This window comes from Pseudophryne corroboree, chromosome 10 (assembly GCF_028390025.1).
Source record: "Pseudophryne corroboree isolate aPseCor3 chromosome 10, aPseCor3.hap2, whole genome shotgun sequence".
Classification (NCBI taxonomy): Eukaryota; Metazoa; Chordata; class Amphibia; order Anura; family Myobatrachidae; genus Pseudophryne; species Pseudophryne corroboree.
Window position 1 is genome coordinate 286982879 of NC_086453.1, and position 26235 is coordinate 287009113.

At 48.8% G+C, this 26235-nt stretch overlaps 1 protein-coding gene across 2 annotated transcripts in view; it reads right to left on the reverse strand.

Moving 5' to 3' along the window:
* The window catches only part of MMEL1 (membrane metalloendopeptidase like 1), a 536727-nt gene that overhangs the window by 11067 nt on the left and 499425 nt on the right, over nt 1–26235 (reverse strand). For both annotated transcript variants that reach the window (XM_063943337.1, XM_063943336.1), the window contains exons 19-21: nt 23164–23297; nt 22175–22240; nt 21415–21510 (exon numbers count right to left, since the gene is read on the reverse strand). In XM_063943337.1, coding sequence (XP_063799407.1) covers nt 21415–21510; nt 22175–22240; nt 23164–23297 — 296 coding nt within the window. The remainder of the gene's footprint in view (nt 1–21414; nt 21511–22174; nt 22241–23163; nt 23298–26235) is intronic.

Here is a 26235-nt window from a genome sequence, read left to right on the forward strand (position 1 = left end):
TGTTTTACTAACATGTCTAACAAAAAGGGATGCAAACAAGCAGAATCCACTGTGTTGCTCTAATGCAGGGGTGGCCAGACTTTTGGAGTCGGTGATCTACTTTGAAAGCTGAAAAGCTTTTGTGATCTACTCATGCGGGATAATTTTGCGCGCCGCAGGCGCGCGCCACAAAAAGGGGTGTGGTATAACAAAAAAGGGGCGTGGTATAAAAAGGGGCGTATCCTTGCTGCACTGGGTGTTATGACTATCTCGCACGAAATCACTCATTGGCCCCCCACAGGTAAAAACCTCAAACACATATGCCCCCACAGTGCCAGATACACATATGCCCCCACAGTACCAGATATGCCCCCACCATGCCAGACACACATATGCCCCCACAATGCCAGATATGTCCCCACAGTGCCATGTGCCCACAGTGCCAGATATGCCCCCAGTGCCATGTGCCACATATGCCCCCACAGTGCCACATATGCCTCCACAGTGCCACATACCCCCACAGTGCCACATATGCCCCCACAGTGCCATGTGCCCACAGTGCCAGCTATGACCCCACAGTGCCACATATGCCCCCACAGTGCCACATACCCCCACAGTGCCACATATGCCCCCACAGTGCCAGATATGCCCCTACAGTGCCATGTGCCCAGTGCCAGATATGACCCCACAGTGCCACATATGCCCCCACAGTGCCACATATGCCCACAGTACCACATATGACCCCACAGTGCCATATGTGCCCCAACAGTGCCATGTGCCAACAGTGCCACATATGCCCCTACAGTGCCAGATACACATATGCCCCTAGTGCCAGATATGCCTCCAGTGCTACATATGCTCCCACAGTGCCAGATATGCCCCCACAGTGCCATGTGCCCACAGTGCCACATATGCCCCCACAGTGCCACATATGCCCACAGTACCACATATGACCCCACAGTGCGATATGTGCCCCCACAGTGCCATGTGCCCACAGTGCCACATATGCCCCCACAGTGTTAGATATACCCCCACAGTGCCACATATGCCCACAGTACCACATATGACCCCACAGTGCCATGTGCCCACAGTGCCACATATGCCCCCACAGTGCCACATACCCCCACAGTGCCACATATGCCCCCACAGTGCCAGATATGCCCCTACAGTGCCATGTGTCCACAGTGCCAGATATGACCCCACAGTGCCACATATGCCCCCACAGTGCCACATATGCCCACAGTACCACATATGACCCCACAGTGCCATATGTGCCCCAACAGTGCCATGTGCCAACAGTGCCACATATGCCCCTACAGTGCCAGATACACATATGCCCCCAGTGCCAGATATGCCTCCAGTGCCACATATGCTCCCACAGTGCCAGATATGCCCCCACAGTGCCATGTGCCCACAGTGCCACATATGCCCCCACTGTGCCACATATGCCCCCACAGTGCCATATGTGCCCCAACAGTGCCATGTGCCAACAGTGCCACATATGCCCCTACAGTGCCAGATACACATATGCCCCCAGTGCCAGATATGCCTCCAGTGCCACATATGCTCCCACAGTGCCAGATATGCCCCCACAGTGCCATGTGCCCACAGTGCCACATATGCCCCCACTGTGCCACATATGCCCCCACAGTGCCACATATGCCCCCACAGTGCCATGTGCCCACAGTGCCAGATATACTTACTTTTGCTGGCTGGATCCCCGCTGGCTGTCTCACTGTCTCCCCGCTGGCTGGATCCTGCTCCCGTGCCTGCTCCCGCTTCCTGCCGCTGCTGCTGTCCTGCTGCCACTGGCGCTGACTGGATCAACCCAGATCCAGCAGGCGCACAGGCTCCTCACATCGCGTTCCCAATCGCGCATTGCGTGGGTGCGCGGCTGACGTCATGACGTCACCCGCGCAATGCATCATTGGGAACGCTCCGGGCAGAGGCATCGCGATCTACCGGTAGATCGCGATCGACGTTTTGGCCGCCTCTGCTCTAATGTATAACTTGCCTGGCAGGGATATCTGTGGAGGATGTTATACAGGATGGCCTCTGTGCTAACTGTTATACACCTCCTAGTCAGTTCACACCTCCAGCTCCTACTATTAGGTACTCTGGTGTACCGACTTACACCCACCATGGGCACCCCTATGTCACTACCACCCAATATAGGGGATAATTCAGACCTGATCGTAGCAGCAAATTTGTTAGCAGTTGGGCAAAACCATGTGCACTGCAGATGTGGCAGATATAACATTTGCAGAGAGATTTAGATTTGGGTGGGTTATTTTGTTTCTGTGCAGAGTAAATACTGCCTTCTTTATTTCTACACTGCAATTTAGATTTAAGTTTGGACACACCCCACCCAAATCTAACTCTCTGCACATGTTATTTCTGCTGCAGGGTACACTGGGCTTCACAAGGATAGACATAGGGGTGTAGAGTAGGATCTTGATCGGAGGCACCAACAGGCTGAAAAGCTTTGACTGTTCCCAGAATGCATAGTGCCGCCTCCTCTATAACCCCGCCTCCCTGCACAGGAGCTCAGTTTTGTAGTTGGTGCCGCAGATAGCAGGCACATAACAGAGGGGCTGCACTGGGCAGCCCTAAGAAGAGCTTTTTGAGAAGAAAAGTGAAGACTTCAAGGGCAGCAGCGGTGTGTATATGTCTTTTGACATTCACTGCTGCTGCTCCATCTCTCCTCAGCGGCGCTGTACACTCCCGAGCCCTAGTTGCCGGGTAACTACAGCAGGAGGCTCTGGTTTTCTTCCATGGTCAGGCACACACGACGGTGGCTCTCCGGGATCGCGTGGCCGCGCTTCGGAAGGTGGTGAGTGGGCCCCGCTTGCGGGACCTGTACTTTATCGCGATCCGGCGCGGTCAGTGGGAGGCGGGTCGCGCGCGCTAGCGGTGGACACTGTGGCAGTACAGGCGATCCCACTAGATTACCAGGGCATGGGTGCAGGTCAGGTTTTCCTTTAAAAACCATTTTAATAGTAGCCCACAGTACCCGGTGGTTTTGCCAGCAGGGGGATAAGGCTTAGACCTGGAGCCCCTCCCCCAGCCCCAGGGCACCATTTCCTGCAAATGTTCACCCCCTGGAGCTGCATATCTGTCTCTCCCTCACTCCGTGTCAGTGTCTGGGCGCCATTTCTCTCAGCTACACTGTTCCTGGGACTGCTTGGGCAAATCCTCCTGTGTAAAGCCGCCTGGTTGTCAGCGCTGTGACTTTACATGACACTTAAGTATTCTACCTGCCTATTAGACAGTGTTAGTTAAGAAAGAGTGCATTTAGTCAGGGTTTTCTAGTACAATTACTCTGTGATATACATCCAGTTCTTACTGTGCAGTGTTATATCTATTGACTACATAGCTATATAAGCTGGTCCATTGCAGTATTATTATTAGTAATAACCTCTGCATTGTACAACTGTGACTATATGTGTGTGCATTAGCTTGCTGAGTGGTTTCCATTTCGTGTCTCTCACTCAACTTGCTATCCCTATATTCTATAACCCGAGGGGGCTTGGTGCGTCAGGTTTTATATTTATATAGGATTTTCAAAAGATATACTTTAATACGTATTTTTCTCTGTGATTTAGTCACCATATTTCTCATTTATCTCTGCTTGTGCTGACTACATTGCGCAGGGGTTTGGGTAAGAGGTATTGTGCTGCTGCCAATTGTACTGTGTTACCTGATATTGCAAGTTATATCATGTCTGCTTCTGAGGGTAAAGGTTCTGGGGCTGAACACACTACTGGTGTTGCTGACGCCACAGATCCCTATGAGGAGAATATAGCAGCTGTGGGCCCTGGTTCTGGGGGCTTCTTGCCCCCCAGTGGGACTGTGGCAACGGAGGTACATAATGACCCACCGTGGGCTGCTTTTTCCACGCTTCTGCATACGCTAGTTAATAAACTAATTTATCTGCTCAGTTGAAGAAGTTGAACCAGTCTCTGACTACTAAAAAGTCTGACCCTCGCTCGCCCAAGCCCAAGGGGTCCTCTAAGCGAGCTCTTATCTCCTCACAATCCACTGCTGTCTCTGACACCTCGTTTGATGAAGACGGCACTTACACTGACCCACAGATTCTGACACAGATACTGCTGATGGGGAGGATAGTTCACATGTGGATGTTCCTGATCTTTTGGAGGCTATTAAGTTAATTTTACAGATTACGGATGATCCCGAGCCATCCATCCCACCTAAGAAACCAGATAGGTTCAAGCATCAGGAGGTGGTTAAACAAGTTTTACCTCTGACCACCTAGTGGATATACGTCAGAAACCCTGGGAAATCCCGGGTAAGAAGTTTGTGCCTCAAAAGAAGATGCTGACTCGCTATCCCCTCGCGCCAGAGCTGTCTAAAAATTGGGAAACGCCTCCTCCAGTAGACTCACATGTGGCTAGGATGGTGGTTTCCTCAGCTCTACCTGTCACTACCGTCAGGTCTCTAAAAGAGCCTACGGAGAAACGTGTGGAGGGTTGTCTGAAAGCGATTTACACCCTCACGGGTGCTGCACAAAGACCCACTATTGCAGCAACATGGGCTGCAGAGGCTATTGAAGCATGGGCCTTGGAGTTAGAAGCTGAAATCTCTTCTGACCATGCTAGACAATGCTTGTCATATATTGTCACAGCTTCTCACCATATTAAGGAGGCGGCTTCTGATGCCGGTATCCTAGCAGCCAAGGCCTCTACTACATCAGTCCTGGCTCGCCGGATATTGTGGCTGAGATCCTCGTCTGTGGATCTGGACTCTAGAAAAACCCTGGAGGTACTCCCTTTCAAGGGAGATATTCTGTTTGGGGAGGACTTAAATAAGGTAGTGGCTGACTTGGCTACTGCCAAACCTGCCTGTCTGCCAAGTACAGCTCCTTCTGTGTTGAAGGCTAAAGGTGCGTCCTTTAGGTAAAGCAAAAGGTCAGGCGTACAACAAGCAGGCCCGCACTTCCAAACCTGGTAAGCCAAAGCCCAAAAGAGCCTGGGCGGCCCGTCAGCCAGCTTCCAAGACCGATAAGCCTGCCGCATGGCGGGGTGGGCCTCCCCCTGGAGGATCCCAGGGTGGGGGGCCGGCTTCTAGGGTATACCCAGGAATGGTTGAAGACCACTTCAGATGCCTGGGTACGGGAAGTCGTCACCTGAGGTTACGCCATAGCCTTCAAAAATAGATCCCCTCATCAATTTTGCCGGACAGACGTCCTGTTGGACCAGACAAAGGCAAACACTCTTCATTCGGTGGTACAGACCCTCCTGGATACAGGAGTCGTAGTACAGGTGCCTCTTGAGCAGAGGGGCCGGGGGTACTATTCTCCGCTGTTTCTAGTCCCGAAACCGAATGGGTCCTCCCGGCCAATTCTCAAACTCAAGGCATTGAACAGGTTTGTGAAGGTTTCCAAGTTCCGTATGGAAACCCTTCGCTCTATAGTTCTGGCCTTGGAACCTGGGGACTACATGGTCTCCCTGGACATACAGGATGCTTACCTGCATATTCCTATAGCAGCGTCACATCAGCAATACCTGAGGTTTACGATTGGCAGCCTCCATTACCAGTTTCGGGCGTTACCTTTTGGTTTAACTATGGCTCCAAGAGTCTTCACCAAAGTTATGGCGGTAATGACGGTGGTACTCCGCCGTCAAGGGGTCAGGATACTGCCGTATCTGGACGACTTGTTAATCCTGGCAAATTCCCCAGAACTTCTCCTTCGTCATCTGGATATGACTGTCCGGTCTCTACAAGCCCACGGGTGGCTCATCAGCTGGAAGAAATCCTCCCTGGTCCCTGCTTAGAGCATGGTGCACCTGGGAGCGCTATTGGACACTCACAACCAGAGGTTGTTCTTGTCTCAGGAGAAAGTCCTGAAGCTTCAGGACAGGATTCGTTGCTTCCTTTCTCGTCCGCAAGTGTCGATACATTCGGCGATGCAGGTGCTGGGCCTCATGGTATCAGCATTTGACATGGTGGAGTATGCTCAATTCCATTCTCGCCCCCTCCAGAAGCTGATTCTAGCCAAGTGGGATGGCCTGCCTCACCGGATCAGGTCTCAAATGATCTCATTGACTCCGGAGGTCCGTCTGTCGCTGCTCTGGTGGCTCCAGGACCGACAATTGTGCAGGGGCCGTCCCTTCTGGATATCCAACTGGGTCCTGTTGACGACAGATGCCAGTCTAAGAGGTTGGGGCACGGTGCTGGAGAAACACTCCCTTCAGGGTTGGTGGACCAAGGAGGAATCCCTCCTCTCGATCAACATTCTGAAATTGCAGGCGGTCTTCAATGCGTTGAATCTGGCCCAGCGTTTATTCAGAACCGTCCTGTTCAAGTACAGTCGGACAACGCCACCACAGTGGCTTACATAAATCATCAAGGCGGCACTCAAAGCCGTTTGGCAATGAAGGAAGTCTCACGGATTCTACATTGGGCGGAACGCTATCTACCGGCCATATTGGCAATATTCATTCTGAGGGTCCTGAATTGGGAAGCGGACTTTCTCAGTCGTCAGGACTTACATTCCGGTGAGTGGGGCCTCCATCCAGAAGTGTTTCAACTCCTAGTGGAAAAGTGGGGCCTCGACACAATCACAAGGTTCCGGTCTTCGGAGCAAGGACAAGGGATCCTCAAGCAGCATTCGTGGATGCGCTGGCGGTGCCGTGGAGGTTTCGGCTGACGTACGTGTTCCCTCCGGTGTCACTCCTGCCCAGAGTAATTCAGAAGTTCAAGCAAGAAAAAGGAAATCGGCTTCTCATAGCTCCAGCGTGGCCCAGACGGCACTGGTTCTCAGACCTGCAAGGCCTATCGTCAGAGCGTCCAATTCTACTTCCACAACGCCCAGACCTCCTCGTTCAGGGCCCCTGTGTCTACCAGGACCTGGCCCGGCTGTCTTTGATGGCGTGGCTCTTGAAGCTTCCGTCTTAACGGCTAAAGCGTTTTCTGAGGCGGTCATTCAAACTATGTTGCTGGCCCGGAAACCGGCTTCGGCTCGGATTTACTATAGGGTCTGGCATTCTTACTTTGTTTGGTGCGCATCTAACGATTATGATGCTTCCAAGTTTAGTATAGCCAAGTTGTTGGCTTTTCTTCAGCAGGGTCTGGACTTAGGCCTGCGTCTGGCCTCCCTCAAGGTTCACATTTCTGCCTTGTCGGTGTGGTTTCAGAGAAAAATTGCGACCTTACCTGATGTGCATACCTTTACGCAGGGTGTGTTGCGTATCCAACCTCCCTATGTCCCGCCTGTGGCTCCTTGGGACTTGTCGGTGGTTTTGGAGGCGTTACAAGAGTCTCCATTTGAACCTCTTGGTTCAGCTGACCTTAAGTGGCTTTCCCTTAAGGTGGTGTTTCTGCTGGCTATTGCTTCAGCTAGAAGAGTGTCGGATTTGGGTGCCGTGTCCTGTAGTTCCCCATATCTGATATTTCACCGTGACCGGGCGGTTCTTAGGACTCGCCCCGGATATTTACCTAAGGTGGTTTCTTCGTTCCACCTTAACCAGGAGATTGTGGTTCCGGCACTTGTTTCTCCTGATCTGTCTCCCAAAGAGAAGTCTTTGGATGTGGTATGGGCTCTCCGTATCTATGTGAAGAGAACTGCTTCCATTAGAAAATCTGATCCTCTCTTTGTGCTGTTTGGATTTCACAAACGGGGCTGGCCTGCTCACAAGCAAACTTTGGCCAGATGGATTAGAATGGTGATTGCACATGCTTATGTGAGGGCTGGTCTCTCGGCTCCTGCTCACATTACGGCCCACTCTACTCGGTCTGTTGGACCTTCTTGGGCGGCCCACCGTGGTGCGACCCTTGAACAATTGTGCTACGTGGTCCTCTGTGAACACTTTCATAAGGTTCTATGCCTTCGATATTGGCGCTTCCCAGGATGCTTCCTTTGGACGCAGGGTTCTTGTGCCCGCTACAGTGCGTCCCCTCCCATAAGGAACTGCTTTAGGACATCCCCCATGTCTATCCTTGTGGAGCCCAGTGTACCCCGTAGCAGAAAACGAGTTTTATGGTAAGAACTTACCTTTGTTAAAACACTTTCTGCGAGGTACACTGGGCTCCACAAGGCGCCCACCCTGACGCACTTAGCTTCTTTGGGTTGGTATGGCATTAGCCGCTGACACTTCTCCTGTCGTGAGAGTGTGGTGTATGTGGCTACTAACCATTGTCGTCTCTTTTCCTGCTACTGCATTGGGCTGGTTAACTAAAAACTGAGCTCCTGTGCAGGGAGGCGGGGTTATAGAGGAGGCGTTGCTATGCATTCTGGGAACAGTCAAAGCTTTTCAGCCTGTTGGTGCCTCGGATCAAGATCCTACTCTTCACCCCTATGTCTATCCTTGCGGAGCCCAGTGTACCTCGCAGAAAGAGTTTTAACAAAGGTACAGTAAGTTCTTACCATAAAACTCGTTATCTGCCTCCCCTGCAGTGGACATGGTTTTGCCCAACTGCTAACAAATTTGCTGCTACAATCAGGTCTCAATTACCCCCATAGTACCAATAGTGAATCCACATTGGGTGGATACCCGGTCTACTCAGGTTCAACAGCTAATGCAAACTCTGACTAGACAAAAGACCCTAACAGGGCATAAACATGCTACTGGTACCTCTAGACAGGCTACTTCTTCCTCTCAATCCATGGCCTTATCAGATTCTGATGTGTCATCTGAGGAAGAGGGTGAGTATACAGCTCTCTTTGTCACAGACTCCTGTGCAGCAGAGGAGGAAGCTCCCGTTCTAGTAGATGTGCCTGCCCTAGTTGAGGCTATTAAACAGATTCTTCAACTTTCTGAAGAGGAACCCACACCTGTTGCTAAGAAAACTGATGTGTTTCAAAAAAAAAGATCCCCACATTCTGATTATTTAATGGAAATTAGACAAGAACCCTGGAACACTCCTGGTGAATAGTTCCCTTTGTCTAAGTGTGCATTAGCTCGATATCCTCTCCCAGCAGCAGCAGTGTGTGCCGCCTGTAGTGAATTCTCATGTCACACATCTGGTGGTGACGTCCACATCTCCTCACTAAAGGAACTGACTGAAAATGTAAATTTATTTATTCCCTCATGGGGGCTATGCATAGGCCTATAGTGGCAGCTTTATGAGCAGCAAAAGCTATCGAAGTATGGTGCCAGGAACTTGAAGAGGAACTGCCTTCAGATATGTCTGATGAAAGCAGAATGTACCTGACACATGTTAAGACAGCGACTGGGGAAGCATTATCAGAGGCTGGAGTTCTAGCAGGAAAGGCGTCTGCAATCTCTGTGCTGGCACACTAATATTTGGCTACATTCTTGGAAAGTAGATTTAGATTCCAAGAAAATATTGGAAATTCTACCCTTTACAGGTGATATTCTGTTTGGCGAAGAGCTGAATAAGATTGTAGCATCATTGGCGGCTGCCAAAACAGCCTTTTTGCTCCCAGCTCCTACTCAGCAGGTCAAAAGTTCCACTTTTCATACCTTTTGTCCACAAAGGAAAGTGAAAGGACAGGTGTTCACTAGGAAAACACATGCTACAAAGAACTCTAAGCCCAAGTCCAAGCAATCTTGGGCTGCATGTCAACCTACAGCAAAGCCTGACAAGTCTGCAGCCTGATGGGATGGGCCTCCCCCTGGGGTACCTCAGGATGGGAGGCCAACTCCTGCACTTTGCGCAGGTTTGGACCATTTCAGACACTTGGGTGCAGTAAGTAGTCTCTCACGGGTACACCGCCTCGTTCAAGGGACGCCCCACTCAACAGTATTTCACCACGGGCCTTCCATCAGATCAGGAAAAGGCTCAGATACTACAAAACGTGGTCAACTGGCTTCTACACTCTGGGGTGATAGTACCAGTTCCTCAGTCTCAATGGGGAAAAGGCTACTATTCAACCCTGCCAATTCTCAACATCAAATATTTAAACAGGTTTGTGAAAGTTTTCAAGTTTCGCATGGAAACTCTGCGATCCAAGTTCTGGCCATGGAACCTGGGGACTTTATGGTTTCCCTGGATATACAGGAAGCATATCTGCATATTCCTATTGCACTCTCGCATCAGCGATTCCTGCGGTTTGCTATTTGCAACCAACATTATGAGTTCCAGGCACGGCCAATTGGCCTAGCTACGGCTTCCAGGATATTTACCAAGGTCATGGCTGTCATGGCAGCACACCTTCATCATCAGGGAATCAGAATTCTCCCGTACTTAGATGACCTGCTGATCCTGGCGAACTCACACGAGGTTCTCCTCCGTCGGCTCCAACTTGCAGTAGACTTCCTGCAGTGTCACGGGTGGCTGATAAATTGGAAAAAGTCCTCCCTTACACCACTGCAGCAGATGTTACACGTGGAGCACTTCTGGACTCTCAAAGTCAACAACTTTTCCTATCACCGGACAAGATCTTCAAACTGAAGAACAAAATACGCCAGTTCCTTCACTGTCCTCAAGTGTCCGTTCATTCGGCAATGCAAGTTCTCGGTCTGATGGTGTCCACATTCAACATAGTTTCACTCACACCCCTTCAGCGGCTGATTCTTTCCAAGTGGAATGGTCAGCATCATCGCATTAAGTCACAAATGATAACTCTGACTCTGGAGATTCGACTTTCACTGAATTGGTGGTTCCACGACCAGCAGCTGGACAGGGGACAACCCTTCTGGATCCCCAACTGGGTGCTGCTCACAATGGATGCCAGCCTTTGCGGCTGGGGAGCTGTAACCGAACAACACTCGTTTCAGGGGTGATGGAGTCTGGCAGAGTCTCACTTACCAATCAATGTGTTGAAATTAAGAGCAGTGAACAATGCATTGACTCTAGGCCATACTGTATTTCAGAGCAGACCTGTTCAGATTCAGTCAGACAACGCCACAACAGTGGCATCTATCAATCATCAAGGCGGCACTCGCAGTAAAATGGTGATGCAAGAGGTGACCAAGATTCTCTGGTGGGCAGAACATCATCTTTGGGCCATATCAGCTGTGTTTATTCCAGGCATACTCAACTGGGAAGCAGATTTCCTCAGTCATCAGGATGTTCACACCGGAGAATGGGCTCTTCACCCAGAGTTCTTCCAACTCCTAGCGGACAGATGGGGTCTACCAGACGTGGATCTCATGGCCTCACACCGCAACCACAAAGTTCCGGTATTAGGATCCCGGTCCAGGGATCCTCAGGCAGCATTCGTAGATGCCTTGTCAGTTCAGTGGACCTTTCATCTACCGCCACACTGGGATCTCCGGTCTCCAGAGCCTCTCAGTAAGGCAACCCCTTCAACTTCCACAACTTCCAAGCTTTATGATGCAACTGTCTTTAAACTCTCAAGAATACTTTACTTTTCTTCAACAAGGTTTGGATTTAGGCTTACGACTTGCCTCTCCGACTCAAAGTGCACATTTCTGCATTCTCTGTTTGGTTCCAACGCAGAATTGCCTCACTTGCTGATGTACGTACATTCCTTCAGGGTGTCATCCACATACAACCTCCTTATGTCCCTCCAGTAGCTCCATGGGATCTGTCTGTTGTGCTGGCCACTCTTCAAGAGCCCCCCTTTGAACCTTTGGAGTCAGCCAATCTCAAATGGCTAATGAGGAACGTTCTGTTTTTGCTTGCTATTGCATCGACAAGGAGGGTGTCAGACTTAGGAGCCCTCTCCTGTCACTCTCCTTCCTAATTTTTCTTGGTTAAAAAAAATGCCTGAGCATGGAGGCGGGGTTATAGGGGAGAGGAGCCGAGCATTCTGGGATACGCTGAAAGCTTTAACTGTTTGGTGCCAGGACTCTCATCAACCAACTACAACCCCCGATGTTCCCTGTGGACCATATGAACTTTGAAGAAAGAGAGTTAAAAAAGGCAAGTCTACCATAACTCTCGTCTTTTAATGTACTGTATATTAAATAAATGTTTACCTTTAACAGAAATCCCTGGACCCTTCATATTATCATTGACTGAGCGGTATATTTACTAAGATTTGTATTTTTGTCGATTTCAGCCGAGATCAATCTCGGCTGACATCGGCAGTGTACGAATGCACGGTAATTTACTAAACTACTGTGGGTTTTTTCAATTCGAGTACACTGATGTCAAAGTAATTTGTATTGCCGGCAGTGTTTTACGGGAGAGAATAGTAAAACAATAATGGATATAACACAATGATTAGTGAGATCTTGTGGGTAATTTTATATAACACCGGATTAGTGAGATCTTGTGGGTAATTTTCCCATCATAGGCTAGAATGGAGCACCACGATGCTCCATTCTAGCCGGTGCGCTCCGTCTGATTGACAGGCCAGGAGCGAACAGCCATTCAGGAGAGCGCGATGACGTGGCGCTCCATGATCGGCTGCCGGATCCTCTAGTGATAGGAGTCATGGGGGGTCCCGGCATTCGGGGAAAGGGGTTCCATGTGTAAACATGGAACCCCTTTAGTTCGTTGGACCGTGACTTGTGCTTTATTTTATTTTTTTAACCCGTGGATTACTTCAGGAACGAAGAGGACAGATCATCACTGGATTGTTTGTAAGTATTTTGTTTTATTACAGGTACTCCTATTGGATTCTACATGGAGAAGTGGACGTGAATGGCGGTGTGAGATGTAGGTAAGTATGTATGAGTGTGTAAGTGTGCATGTATGTTTATTAAAGTTTTACTGTCACTGTGTGTGTATTGTTTTTATTTGGGTATTTATTTTATTGTAGAACTACAGGTACCAGCAGGCCCGTTATTTCCCAGCATGCTGGTACTTGTGGTTCTCCAAGTACCAGCAAGTGAGGGAGGCTTGCTGGGACTTGTAGCTCCACAACAAAAGACAATATTCTTTTTTTTACACTCGAAAAGGCTATCTGCCCCTCATCCACCACCCAGGGATGGGGGGGGCACAGCCTCGGGCTTCACTCCTGGCCCTTGGGTGCCTGGAGGGGGGGGGCTTGATTTAAGGGGTCCCCACTCCCCCCAGGGAACCCTGGCCAAGGGTGACTAGTTGGGGGGGTAATGCCACGGCCGCAGGTACCAGTATAAAAGTGTCCCCCGGCTGTGGCATTATCTCTCTGGCTAGTGGAACCCGGTGCTGGTTTTAAAAATACGGGGGACCCCTACGTATTTTGTGCCCCGTATTTTTGGAACCAGGGATGGATCAAGAGCCCGGTGCTGGTTGTCTAAATACTGGGGGAACCTACACAATTTTCCCCCGGTATTTAAACAACCAGGACCGGTTTAAAGAGCCGAGGCAGGTTATGCTTTGGAGAGGGGACCCCGCACAATTTTTTGGGGGGGATTTTTAACTCTTGCAGAACCTTTTCCACAGATAAGCATGCATGGATCTCACTAATCCGTGCATGACTATCTGAACACGCCAGTAAAAAGCAAGTCTATTTGAAAGCTCCATTTTTTTACGAATTCTATGCTTTCCCGGCAGTGTTTGGCTATTGTCGGCAGTGATTGAGAATACAAATTCTTAGTAAATTACAGAGTTCTATTAAATAATCTAGTCAGATTGCTTAGATTTTTAGAACGGATCTCTCCGTGTGTACCCCCGTTAGACACATTGGGACAGATCTATTAAGCCTGGAGAAGTAATAAAGCAGTGATAAGCGCAAGGTGATACCACCAGCCAATCAGCTCCTAACAGTCATTTTTCAAACCCGTAATCATTGGCTGGTGCGTTATCACCTTACATTTATCACTGCTTTATCACTTCTCCAGGCTGAATACATCTGCCCCATTGTGTGTAGAAAAATTAGACACCAATCTGGTCACTCAAGAATCAGACCAGGGCCGGTGCTAGGGTGTTCGGCACCCTCCTGCAAACTATCAATTTTGCGCCTTTCTACAAATACAAATGTGACCAATCTCATCCTCAGAGCTGTAACTAGACATTTTGGTGCCCCCTCCCCCTTAAGATCCATAACATGGACAGTGCGTGCCAAAGGCATGCCGCAAAAATATAGGGTCATAAAAAAATTACATAAAATATAGGGGCGTAAAATAATTATGATGCACAGTAGTATCTATTATTCAAAATTACGCCACACAGTAGTACCACTTATGTACATTATTCCAGGTAGAGCCCCTTATATACATTACGCCAGATAGAGCCCCCTTTTACATATTGCACCAGGTAGAGCCTGTCACACATTATTCCAGGTAGAGCACCCTTTTACACATTGCGCAAGGTATAGTCTCCTTTTACACTGCCAGGTAGAGTCCCTTTTACATATTGTGCCAGGTTGAGCCCCTTTTACAATGCAAGGTATAGCCAGTCACACATTATTACAGATAAAGAACCCTTTTACACACTGAGCCAAGTAGAGTTCCCTTTTACACTTTGTGCCAGGTAAAGCACCCTTTTACACATGCCACATCCTACAGCACACATTACTATGACCACCTCTCCAGCACACATTAATGACAACCCCCTCCCCAGCACACATTAATTACACCCAGAGCCAGTGCTAGAATGTTTGGCGTCCCAATGCAAATGATAAATTTGCGCCCTATCACCCGCAAAAAGGGACAGTGTGCACCGCAAAAAGGGGTGTGGTCACACAGGAAGAGGCGTGATCACAATGGTACCCACAATTCAAATAATGCCACACAGTATTACAATCTTATTCACTTTACCCAAAACATAGTGCCCCTGATTCATATTACGCCACATAATGGTGCCCCTTCTTCACATTACGTCATACAGTTCTATCCCTTATACACAGTGTCCCATATCAGAGGTGTAGCTAGGTGCCATGGTGACCGGAGCAAAGTTATGTTTCAGCGCCCCCTCCTCTGTATTGAATTGGGGGCATGTTACATTTCAAAAGAAAAATATATTTTAAAATCGATAACAGGGTCAGTTCTAGACCTTGAGGAGCTCAGGGCGAAAGTTTCCTTTGGTGCCCGCCATGCTCAAAACAGGGACAGCACCAAAAATATAGGGGCCACAGAATACAGTTGTACCAATTCACATTACACAGCACAGTAGTGTTCGCTAGTCACATTACACCGCATAGTAGTGTGCGTTAGCCACATTACACTGCACGGTAGTGTCCGAGAAAAAAAAAGGCCAGGGGTCAACCTCACATCAGATGCATCGGCAATGTAATTGCGGATGCATCGGGAGGTGGCGCTACACATGCTGAGCAGCCTTGCTTTGTGCTGGGTGACCCTGAGCATGTGCAGAGATGAACGCAGATCCGGCTGCGCATGCAGCGATACGCGTTCATCTCTGAATGACCCCTATGCTAGGTACAGCCTTCATTCCCTCCACAGTGCAGCCCCGGTACCTGCAGGAGGTCCCGGCTCGCTGCTCCTCCTCTCCCTTCTCCTCTGGTTTCTCATAGGCTCCGTTACTCCAGCGGCTCTGTAGGAATTTGTCAGTGACCCCGAGATGGGGAGGGAGCGGGTACTAATTACTTGGGCCTGGTACTGATGGAGGGGCCTGGAGGGGCCCCTGGTCCGCTGCACTCCCACTTTACTGGGCAGCAGCAGCATCAGCTCTCATCTTGGCAGCACAGCACATGCTGCAGTGTGCTGTGCTGCATGGGGGCAGAGAAGCTGCTGCTATTGCTGAGTGTTTCTGTGTAGCGATGTGCCCTGTGTCCCAGGGCACATCAGCACTGCAGGGTGCAGGGGATCCGCGTCCCCTGCAGAGCGCACTGGTGGACAGCGCTGGGGCAGCTTGTCTGTCCCCAGTGCTGGTTGTGCAGCAGCGGCGGTTGTCCAGTGCAGGGACTGTGTATCGGTTCCCTGCACCAGACGAGAAGCGGCGACGGGCAGTGGCGCGGCGGCGTTTCAAACTTGACGCCACTTTGGCCGCCAATGAGAAGCGCCGCTCGCGTCTTTTCAAACCCAGCGCCGTCCGCGAGCCAATCACGGCTCGCGGGGGTACCGGCCAATCAGGAGACGGCGCGGTGAGCCAATCGGTGCTCGCCGTGTCATAGGCCCCACCCCCGGCGTCTGACGGGAGCCGAAGAGAAGAAGCGCGCGGAAGAGCGCAGAAGAGGACGCCGCCAGGAGAAGACGGGAGGCCGCGCCGAAGAGCGGAAGAGGCCAGAAGATTCCAGGCTCCGGAAAGAAGATGTCCAGCGGCGGCAGAGAGAGAGAAGAGCCCATCCAGGCTGAGAAGCGCTGCAGTGGTGGGAAGCAATTGAGCTGTGCAGCTCCCCACTGCAGCCTTCTCCACCACAGGTAGGCCCTTCTAAGGTGCCCCCCCCCCTCTCCTCCCTAGACCACCGGGTGATCGGGCACTAGGCCCGTGGGCACAGTCGGGCCCTCCTGGCCCGTGGGCAAATAGGCGGGCATAAGGCCTGAGGGCATTTAGTGGGCACTAGGCCCGTAAGAATAGTCAGGCCACCGGCCTGTGCCACTAGTAGGCAGGCATTAGGCCCAAGGGGATAAACCAGGCGTTAGGCCTGTGGGAGCATTAGAGGGCATTAGGCCCTAGTGCATTTTGGCGGTTTAGGGTTATAAGGTGGCCCTGGGTATTAGGCCCAGGTCACCTAACAGGCGACAAGTTAGGCGGGCGCTAGGCCCGTGGGATAAAGTCAGGCCCAGTAAATAAGTGGTTCCCCCAAGGTGAATAAAGGTGTCACTGGGCACTAGGCCTAGGCCATCCTGAGGTGTACAGGTAGGCAGGCCCGCTCGGCCTGAGCCCCTGGAAAGACAGTGTACGGGAGGTGGGTGAGCTGTACAGCGCCCACTCCCTGGTGTTCTGATTCAGGTCATTAAAGGGACAGCACCATGGTTGTTACTCGTACCGTGTATAGGGGGTCATTCCGAGTTGTTCGCTCGTTATTTTTTTGTCGCAACGGAGCGAATAGTCGCTAATGCGCATGCGCAATGTCCGCAGTGCGACTGCGCCAAGTAAATTTGCTATGCAGTTAGGAATTTTACTCACGGCATTACTAGGTTTTTTCTTCGTTCTGGTGATCGTAATGTGATTGACAGGAAGTGGGTGTTTCTGGGCGGAAACAGGCCGTTTTATGGGAGTGTGTGAAAAAACGCTACCGTTTCTGGGAAAAACGCGGGAGTGGCTGGAGAAACGGAGGAGTGTCTGGGCGAACGCTGGGTGTGTTTGTGACGTCAAACCAGGAACGACAAGCACTGAACTGATCGCAGATGCCGAGTAAGTCTGGAGCTACTCAGAAACTGCTAAGAAGTGTCTATTCGCAATTCTGCTAATCTTTCGTTCGCAATTTTAATATGCTAAGATTCACTCCCAGTAGGCGGTGGCTTAGCGTGTGCAAAGCTGCTAAAAGCAGCTTGCGAGCGAACAACTCGGAATGACCCCCATTGTGATGTATGTTGTTACCGTGTGGGGCAAAGAGGTTAAGTTTGTGTCTAGTTCTGTTGCACCACACTCACAGAGTTAGTTGAGGGCTCTGCTGTTATAGTTGGTATAGGGGTGTTACATTAGGTTAGAGTTAGGCCCTGCACGGCTGTTTGTTTGTTTGTTTGTTTGTTTGTTTGCCTCCTTACAGGGACCTGTAAGTGGAGAGGAAGATCGCGGTGCAAGACTGACGACGGTGAGTAGCGTCTGTGTACGTTTGTCCCTTTGTCTGTACCCGAGAGCCAGAATAGGAGTTTGCTCATGGACGTGAGAACCCCTTCATCACACTATGCGCGAGAGTGCGAGTGTGTGAAATCTGGGTGGCTGAGGCTTTGTGCCAGTGATGACCTTCCACCCAACCGGTAAAGGTCGCTGCCACCCCTGGGGTATCCCCGTTCCGGTGGAAGAAGGGTTGATACCCCCCCTTAAGTTAATTTATTTTCTCCTCAGTTCGGTCGTCTGTCAGCTCCGAGAGGGAATCGCCGTGTCCGGATCCGACTGAAGATTTCCAGGTCCGTTGAAGGTTCCGGTACCTGAAGGTGAGAGAGTGCAGCGCCTGGTAAGTGGCGAACCTACACCTGCATGGCAGCAGGCACTACACCGCACCGCCACCCTCACAGTGATCACACTCCTCCCTCAAATTGACCCTGGCTGAGGGGCTGAGGGCTGGGGGCTCAGGCACTGCACCCACCCTGCTCGGCACTGTAAAAACTTTTTTTATTATTATTATTTTTCCCCATAAAGGGGCGTGGCCACAGCTTCAGCGATTAGGCCATGCCCCGAAACATCTAGGCAGCTCGGTATGTTGGCGGCAGCGGTGCTGTGTGTGGGCTGAGGCTGGGATGTAGAGCAGGGAGAGCGCCTCTTCAGCTGCGCGCCTCCTTGCACTGCATCCCTTTGCTGAGCGGCTAGCGCCGGCTCTAGATCATACCATACTATATGTCCAGTACTTAACTATGGAAAGTGACCACAGCTGCAGAATATAAATAATTACACCACCAGCCCAGTTCTCCAAGTTCTCCTGGCTTCTCTAGGATATAGCAGTGTCTGTCCTAGTTAGCAAATCACATAAAAAAATCTTCATGAACATACAACAGATGTAAGTGGTTTGGTAGACATAGGGGCAGTTTTATCAACGGGTGATATGTCTGCAAATGATAAATGGTGCTGCAGCCAATCAGCTCCCAACTGTCATGTGTTTGGAAAAATTACAGTTAGGAGCTGATTGGCCGGAGCACCATTTTTCATTCAAGAGTCATTACAGGAATATCACTAACTGATTAATCTGCCCCATATTCCCGGCATCATGTTAGCAAAGCCAATGTAGCAATACCAGTAAGATGTCAGCAGTAGTAATGCCTACAGTAGCGGATCTTGCCACGGGCAAGCAGGACTTTTGCCCAGGGCGCCGCCTTCCGGAGGGCGCCGGCGCCATCCGGAGGGAGCCGGCGCCATCTGGAGGGCGCCGCACCAGGGCAAGATCCGCTGCTGCTGTGCCCCCCGATGCCTGCTGCCGCTGGTCGCTGTGAAGGGAAACTAGAGTTTCCCTTCGTGGAGAGGTCCTTTACTGTGCGGTGCGCGATAACGTCATCGCGCACCGAACAGCAAAGGTCCTCTCCACGAAGGGAACTAGACGCGTCTAGTTCCCTTCGTGGAGAGGACCTTTGCTGTGCGGTGCCCGATGACGTCATCGCGCACCGCCATTAAAGGACCTCTCCACGAAGGGCTTCACAGCGGCCAGCGGCAGCGGGCAGCACATTTCAGTCTGTACAAGGGGCGTAAATGACCACGCCCCCTGCACGAAGCCACACATTGCCGCCCGGGGCACGCAAAGCCGCAGAACCGGCCCTGAATGCCTATTGTCATGAACTCACACGTTTTCATCTGTGATTTGGATGTAATTGTAAGGAGTTAAACAAGGTTCATCACAGAGGAACCCACCACTGGAAATAGCCGCTGTGTACGCACAGGAGCCCAGCACCACACTCGGCATATGGCAACGATGGGCTTCTTTCGGAGCCCCTGTCCCTGCCTTTTGCTAAGTGATACATTCACCCAATGTGATCACATTCTGCACTGTGATCTTGGACGCTAATATCGCGCAAAGATTGCTCTGCAAATGTAATTAATGATAAATGTTCCCCTAACACTTTTCTACACACAATATATGCTAAAACCTTTCTACATGTAAACGCTAGCACACACTACACTCAAATGGTTAACTCATCACATTCTAGCACTGAAAGGGTTAACACATGCCTGCCTAGCATTCAAAGGGTTAACCCAATTTTCCTCTTATTAAATAGCTTATGGATTTGGTATGGTGGTGAGGACGAACCTATTAAATTTTAGATTTATTCTAAAAATATACAATACCTAGGCCATACAAACAAGAAATGACAAACTCAATCACAATTTAAAAAAAATAACGGGCATAAAATGACGGAAAATAGAACATTAATGTAGAGTTATATAATCTGTATGCCAGGAGAACTACATAAATTGGTTAGTTTTCAGTTAGATTGATCCTGTAGAGACTGATCCTAGGAATAGTTATACAAGGTTTATAATATCCTCCCTTTTCTGCCTCAGCCCCCCATCCGTGATGTCACTGGCAGGATACTATTCCCATTCTAATAAAGTTGACTCCTTTTTTGTCCAAAGCACTGCCCAGTAGGGGAGGCATTCATTTTGTCGGCTGTCAGGATACCGACGCCGGAATCCCAACACCCAGGGAAATATCGGCAGTCGGAATCCCAACCACCAGCTGGAATCCCCACTCGGGTAGTGGTCCACGCCACTACCTGATGGGGAATATAACCCTGTGGCGACCTAAGGTCGCCATCGGCCTCAAAGCATGGTGAGCGCAGCAAGCCCGCGAGGGGACACGCTTCACTCGATGATGGTATTCCGGCTGTCAGCATCCCGACTTCGGCCTCCTGACTGCTGGAATCTCGACAGAAGGGATATCATACTGAATCCCTCAGTAGTAGTGCCTAGTAGTATGATAGCAGTAGTGCCTAGTAGTATGACAGCAGAAGTAATGCCTAGTAGCATGACAGCAGTAGCAATGCTCAGTAGTATGACAGCAGTAGTAATGATCAGTAATATGTCAGCAGTAGCAATGTCCAGTAGTATGACAGCAGTAGTAATGCCTAGTAGTATGACAGCAGTAGCAATGCTCAGGAGTATGACAGCAGTAGTAATGCCTAGTAGTATGACAGCAGTAGCAATGCCCAGTAGTATGACAGCAGTAGTAATGCCTAGTAGTATGACAGCAGTAGCAGCAATGCTCAGTAGTATGACAGCAGTAGTAATGCCTAGTAGTATGACAGCAGTAGCAATGCTCAGTAGTATGACAGCAGTAGTAATAATCAATAATAGGTCAGCAGTAGCACTGCCCAGTAGTATGATAGCAATAGAAATGCCTAGTAGTATGACAGCAGTAGCAATGCCCAGTAGTATGACAGCAGTAGTAATGCCTAGTACTATGACAGCAGTAGCAATGCTCAGTAGTATGACAGCAGTAGTAATGATCAGTAATATGTCAGCAGTAACAATGGCCAGTAGTATGACAGCAGTAGTAATACCTAGTAGTATGACAGGAGTAGCAATTCCTAGTAGTATGACAGCAGTAGTAATGCCTAGTACTATGACAGCAGTAGTAATGCCTAGTACTATGACAGCAGTAGCAATGCTCAGTAGTATGACAGCAGTAGTAATGATCAGTAATATGTCAGCAGTAACAATGCCCAGTAGTATGACAGCAGAAGTAATACCTAGTAGTATGACAGGAGTAGCAATGCCCAGTAGTATGACAGCAGTAGTAATGCCTAGTAGTATGACAGCAGTAGCAATGCTCAGTAGTATGACAGCAGTAGTAATGATCAGTAATATGTCAGCAGAAGCAATGCCCAGTAGTATGTCAGCAGTAGTAATGCCTAGTAGGATGATAGCAGTATTAGTGACCAGTAGCATGACCGCAACAGTAATGCCCAGTAAAATGCTTAGTAGTAAGAACACCAATAGTTATATCCAATAATTTATCAACATTCTAGACCGCTTGAATTTGCTTTTCTAATGATTCTCCTACAATTACAAAGGTTCAGAGTGAAGTATAAATCGATGCCAGGTGGTGGGAAACTGGGGAGTTACCTGAGCAAAATTCAGGAAAAACAGTTGCTTGTGAGTCAAATCCAGCCCAGGGAGTTTAGGCTCTTTGCCGTGTCTTTCTACCCATTTTAGGTATGCCTGTAACACAATTCCAATACAGATACACAGTGACACAAGAATGTAATAAAATAATCTGTGAAATGCCACAGTTGGCAGGGCTGCCATTTGTCCTAGAGGCTAGCTAGGTACATGCACAGGGCAGCACAATTTATGGGGCACACACAAGTGGCACTAATTTTATTTTATGCACAATAACATAATAATTACTAATTACATGTAATCAGTGTGCAAGTCACCTCAAAAATCTGTGCCATATATAAAAGCCTTATTCTGTGGCATTCTGCCTTTATATGGTCATGTAACTCAGTGGTGACTTATTTTAATTTACTGGATGGGATGCAGAATATCCAACATTCTTACATAACTCATTATAAATGCCCTATTTGCTTTATATTCACATTAATACAGGACATAGGAGCCATTTCCTAGAGACCCATCTGTTGTCAATACTGAATTAAGAATATTAGAAAAGCTGAAGTTCGAGGGAAGCTAAGTGCTGGGACTGCATTAAGCTGATACTGTAACAAATCCGTAATGAAAGATTGCAGCTTTACCACACTGAAGAGTGCGTCCCTCCTTAAACACCGTAAAGAACATTAATTATTGTGACATTTCAATGTCAGAGCTTTATAATTCTCCACCCTCTACTCATAGCGGGAACAGAAAAAGTGAATGACCCTACCTTGTAAGCCTGCCGGACGCCACCATTATCCGCAATATTTTCTCCTAGTGTGATGACGCCGCTTACCTAAAAATCACAAGTCAAATCTTAATATAATTGATCCTGTCTCTATAAAACATGGTCTCAGTTTAATTTCATGGTTTACAGAGGCCCTAATAATAGTTTAATAGTCAGTGGATTTCTATGTAGACAAATCAGCAATTACAAGTTGACCTATTACCTCAGAAAGTGGTGTGTTTAAAGCATCAAAGAAGGATTTGTCTAATTGAATGAAAATGGAAAAGAGAAAATGGCTACTCTGGTTATCGTTTTCATCATATCGTATTTAAATACCGTTTATCGGGAGACATAAAATAAGGCTAATGGCAAGAGGTTTTTTAAACGGTTACTGAAAGGTGTTAAACATTCATTAGCCATGCCCTCCCATTAGGCCACACCCATTTTGGGCTGTTTCTGTACTGGGTATACATTTTGTATCCTCTTACATTTTTAACAAGCCCCAGGGTTCCGCACCCCACACACCCTGCACCCATATAAATATAATTACCTTTTCCGGAGTCCTGAGTCAGCAGACACTGCAGACAGATATCATCAGGAAGATGGTTTAGCTGCCATTTTCCTGGAGTTTTGTGCTTGTGCAGTAGAGAAGTCTCAGAGAACATAGCATGGGCTCCATTTTGCTGGAGATCTGCATAATTATGCGCAGTAGACTGCCACAAATCCAGAGTCTACTGCACTGCCAGAGAGGAGGTGGCTCACATGAGTGTACACATGGGCTCTCTCCTCTCTTAAACCTCCCCTGCATAGCACCTGCATCATTTGCTGACACCACACTCAACAAAGCAAGGGGAAATACTTGCTCCTTTTCTATGATTTACACAAGAAGGGGTGGTCTGTCTGTCTTGCATGAGGCTGACCAGCTGAAGATGGCATATTTGCTGCTAAAGGGTAATAGTGTAGATTAAAATAAAAAATCAATATACACTTACGTTTTGCCCACCAGCCAAATCCCAGGTGTAGTTGCCATATTGATAGACCATGCACCGAGACTGCTCCTTAAAATGCATTGCTGAGAAGTTACTCCACCAGTCAAACATATTTCCGTCCTTGTCAAAATTCCTTCCTGTTTAATTAATGAATAAATAAATAAATAAGAAAATGTCATAGCTGAATCAAATTTCTGCAATTTAACATAGCAATGACCACACACAGACATGACCACAGAGCAACCTCTCCTGTAGTCACTGTCAGGAGCACTTCTAGGCAGTGGAATGATATAAAGACAAATATAAAAAGCAGTGCCTCCTTTAAGTTTTAAAGGGTATTTCATACCTTTATATTATCTGCAATAAAGCTAGTAACCATCCAAGATCTGTGCCTGTGTTTTTATTTTATTATTGTGCTCTCAGAAATAATACTTGTCTTCCTTACTTAAAAGCAAAGCGTGATGTGTGAGACGCTCAATGGTGGCCATTCCGAGTTGATCGCTCGCTAGCTGTTTTTAGCAGCCGTGCAAACGCTATGCCGCCTCCCACTGGGAGTGTATTTTAGCTTAGCAGAAGTGCGAACGAAGGAACGCACAGCGGCTACAAAGTTTTTTTGTGCAGTTTTAGAGTAGCTCAATACCTACTCAGCGCTTGCGATCACTTCAGACTGTTCAGTTCCTGTTTTGACGTCACAAACACGCCCTGCGTTCGCCCAGCCACGCCTGCGTTTTTCCTGGCACGCCTGCGTTTTTTCGAACACTCCCTGAAAACGGTCAGTTGACACCCAGAAACGCCCACTTCATGTCAATCACTCTGCGGCCAGCAGTGCGACTTAAAAGCTTGGCTAGACCTTGTGTGAAACTACATCGTTCGTTGTAATAGTACATTGCGCCGCATACGCATGCGCAGAAGTGCCATTTTTTTTTTTTGCTTCATCGCTGCACAGTGAATGAATACAGCTAGCGATCAACTTGGAATGACCACCATTGTACGGTTCACTGTGAGATTATGAGGTATAATACAAAACTTTATGTCTTCTGGTTGGATTTAGAATTTGCTGCTCCTCTAAGGGAGATCTCGGAGGAGGAGAGTTCCAGAGTAATGAGTATGGCACTGTGCATTATCACGGCCCTGTGCCCAGCTGGAATACCAGCGATTCATGGCTACACACAGCAGGGGCTGGGCTTCATGTACGTTTCACTGCTTATGTACTTCTCACTGTACAAACACATCATCCTGCCCCCATCCAACTCATTTATCTGGGAAAGCGGGCGGAGTCCAGGACAGTGGTGGACCTACAGTGTAATTAATTAAGCTTAAGCTTCCGGGCCCCTAATCCAGGAGGATCCCGGCTGCACTCGTCTCGCTTGTGCAATTTTAACCAAAAATCAGATTTTCACCTCTTGTTTTTATGTACTTTATGGTTATAGTTCTTCACCAATAACACCATGACAACCAGGCTTCTAGTACAGCTGGTATGTGCATCGCTTAGTACCACTGGAGCTGCTTGGAGTTTAAGGGGTATATTCAATTAGGGTCGAAAGCTGCCGTCTATCGAAAAGACGTCAGTTTTCGACAATTAAGGTCGAATCGTGATTCGACCTATTTAGTCCCAGCTATTTTTATTCGACAAGTCGGGGAATTCGACTTGTCGAATAGTACGTGAATCGGCGGTATGGGATCCGGACTGAAAGTCGACAGTAACTAGGTCAACAATGTCTCGGTCGACCACTATTGGTCGACAGTAACTAGGTCGACAGGGTGTCTAGGTCGACAGGGTCTTTAGGTCGACATGTTCTAGGTCGACAGGTCAAAAGGTCGATATGAGTTTTTCACAATTTTTTTCTTTTCTTGAACCTTTTCATACTTAACGATCCACGTGGACTACGATTGGAACGGTAATCTGTGCCGAGCGAAGCGGTAGCGGAGCGAAGGCACCATGCCCGAAGCATGGCGAGCGAAGCGAGTGCACTAATTGGGGTTCCCGGTCACTCTACGAAGAAAACGACACCAAAATAACATTAAAAACTCATGTCGACCTTTTGACCTGTCGACCTAGAACATGTCGACCTAAAGACCCTGTCGACCTAGTTACCGTCGACCAATAGTGGTCGACCTAGACATTGTCGACCTAGTTACTGTCGACTTTCAATACCACACCCCGGCGGTATAGCTGCCGATTCACGTACTTTTGAGTGAAACTGGGCCAAATTCGACAGGATTTGACCCCGTTTCCGACCATCTCAGTCCGACATAAAAAAATGTCAGACTGAGATGAGGGACCTTAGAGGAGGAGAGGGGGGAGAGCCGTGGACAGACAGGGGAGAGCAGCGCTACAGCACAGCGCTGCTGGAGGATGTGTCACAGCCACGCCGCTCACGGCAGCGTCCACCCGGCTCCAGCAAGTGAGGTCATGCTTGCTGGAGCCGGGTGGACACTGCCGTGAGGTCTGGCGGCTGTGCCACATCCTCCTGCAGCGCTACTGTAACGCTGCTCTCCTCCGTCTGCCCGCGGCTGTCCCCGCTGGTCTCCCCCCTCTCCTCCGCTCACAGGTCTCATCTCAATTCGACTTTTTTTAAAGTCGAATTGAGATGGGATTTAATAAGGGTTGTCGGATCCATTCCGACAAATACATGTCGGAATGGATCCGACCCTAATTGAATATACCCCTATGTCTAGCTCTGTGATTTACGTTCTGTAATTAACGTGAAACGTGCCTCTGTTTAAAACTACAATTCTCAAGTAGGGAATTGTAGTTTAAAAAGGATACACGTTTCACGCTATTTACAGAGCATAAATAATAGAGATAGTCTACAACTCCCAGGATCTCCTGGACCAATGTTACCTTATTGGTGGTTGCAAAGTAGCCCCCATAACAGTTCAAGCTACAGGGTCCCAAAAATGTAGATCTGCCACTGCTCCAGGAGAGAGGGCAACTCTGGACTTGGTAGATGTTAAGCAGGGATATAGCTATTATTGATCACTTTATCCACACTTGGACAAGTTACTCCAGTCATCAGACAAGAAAGTCATGTTCTACAGGTAAGAAGACCATATCAACCATTCAGATTCTAC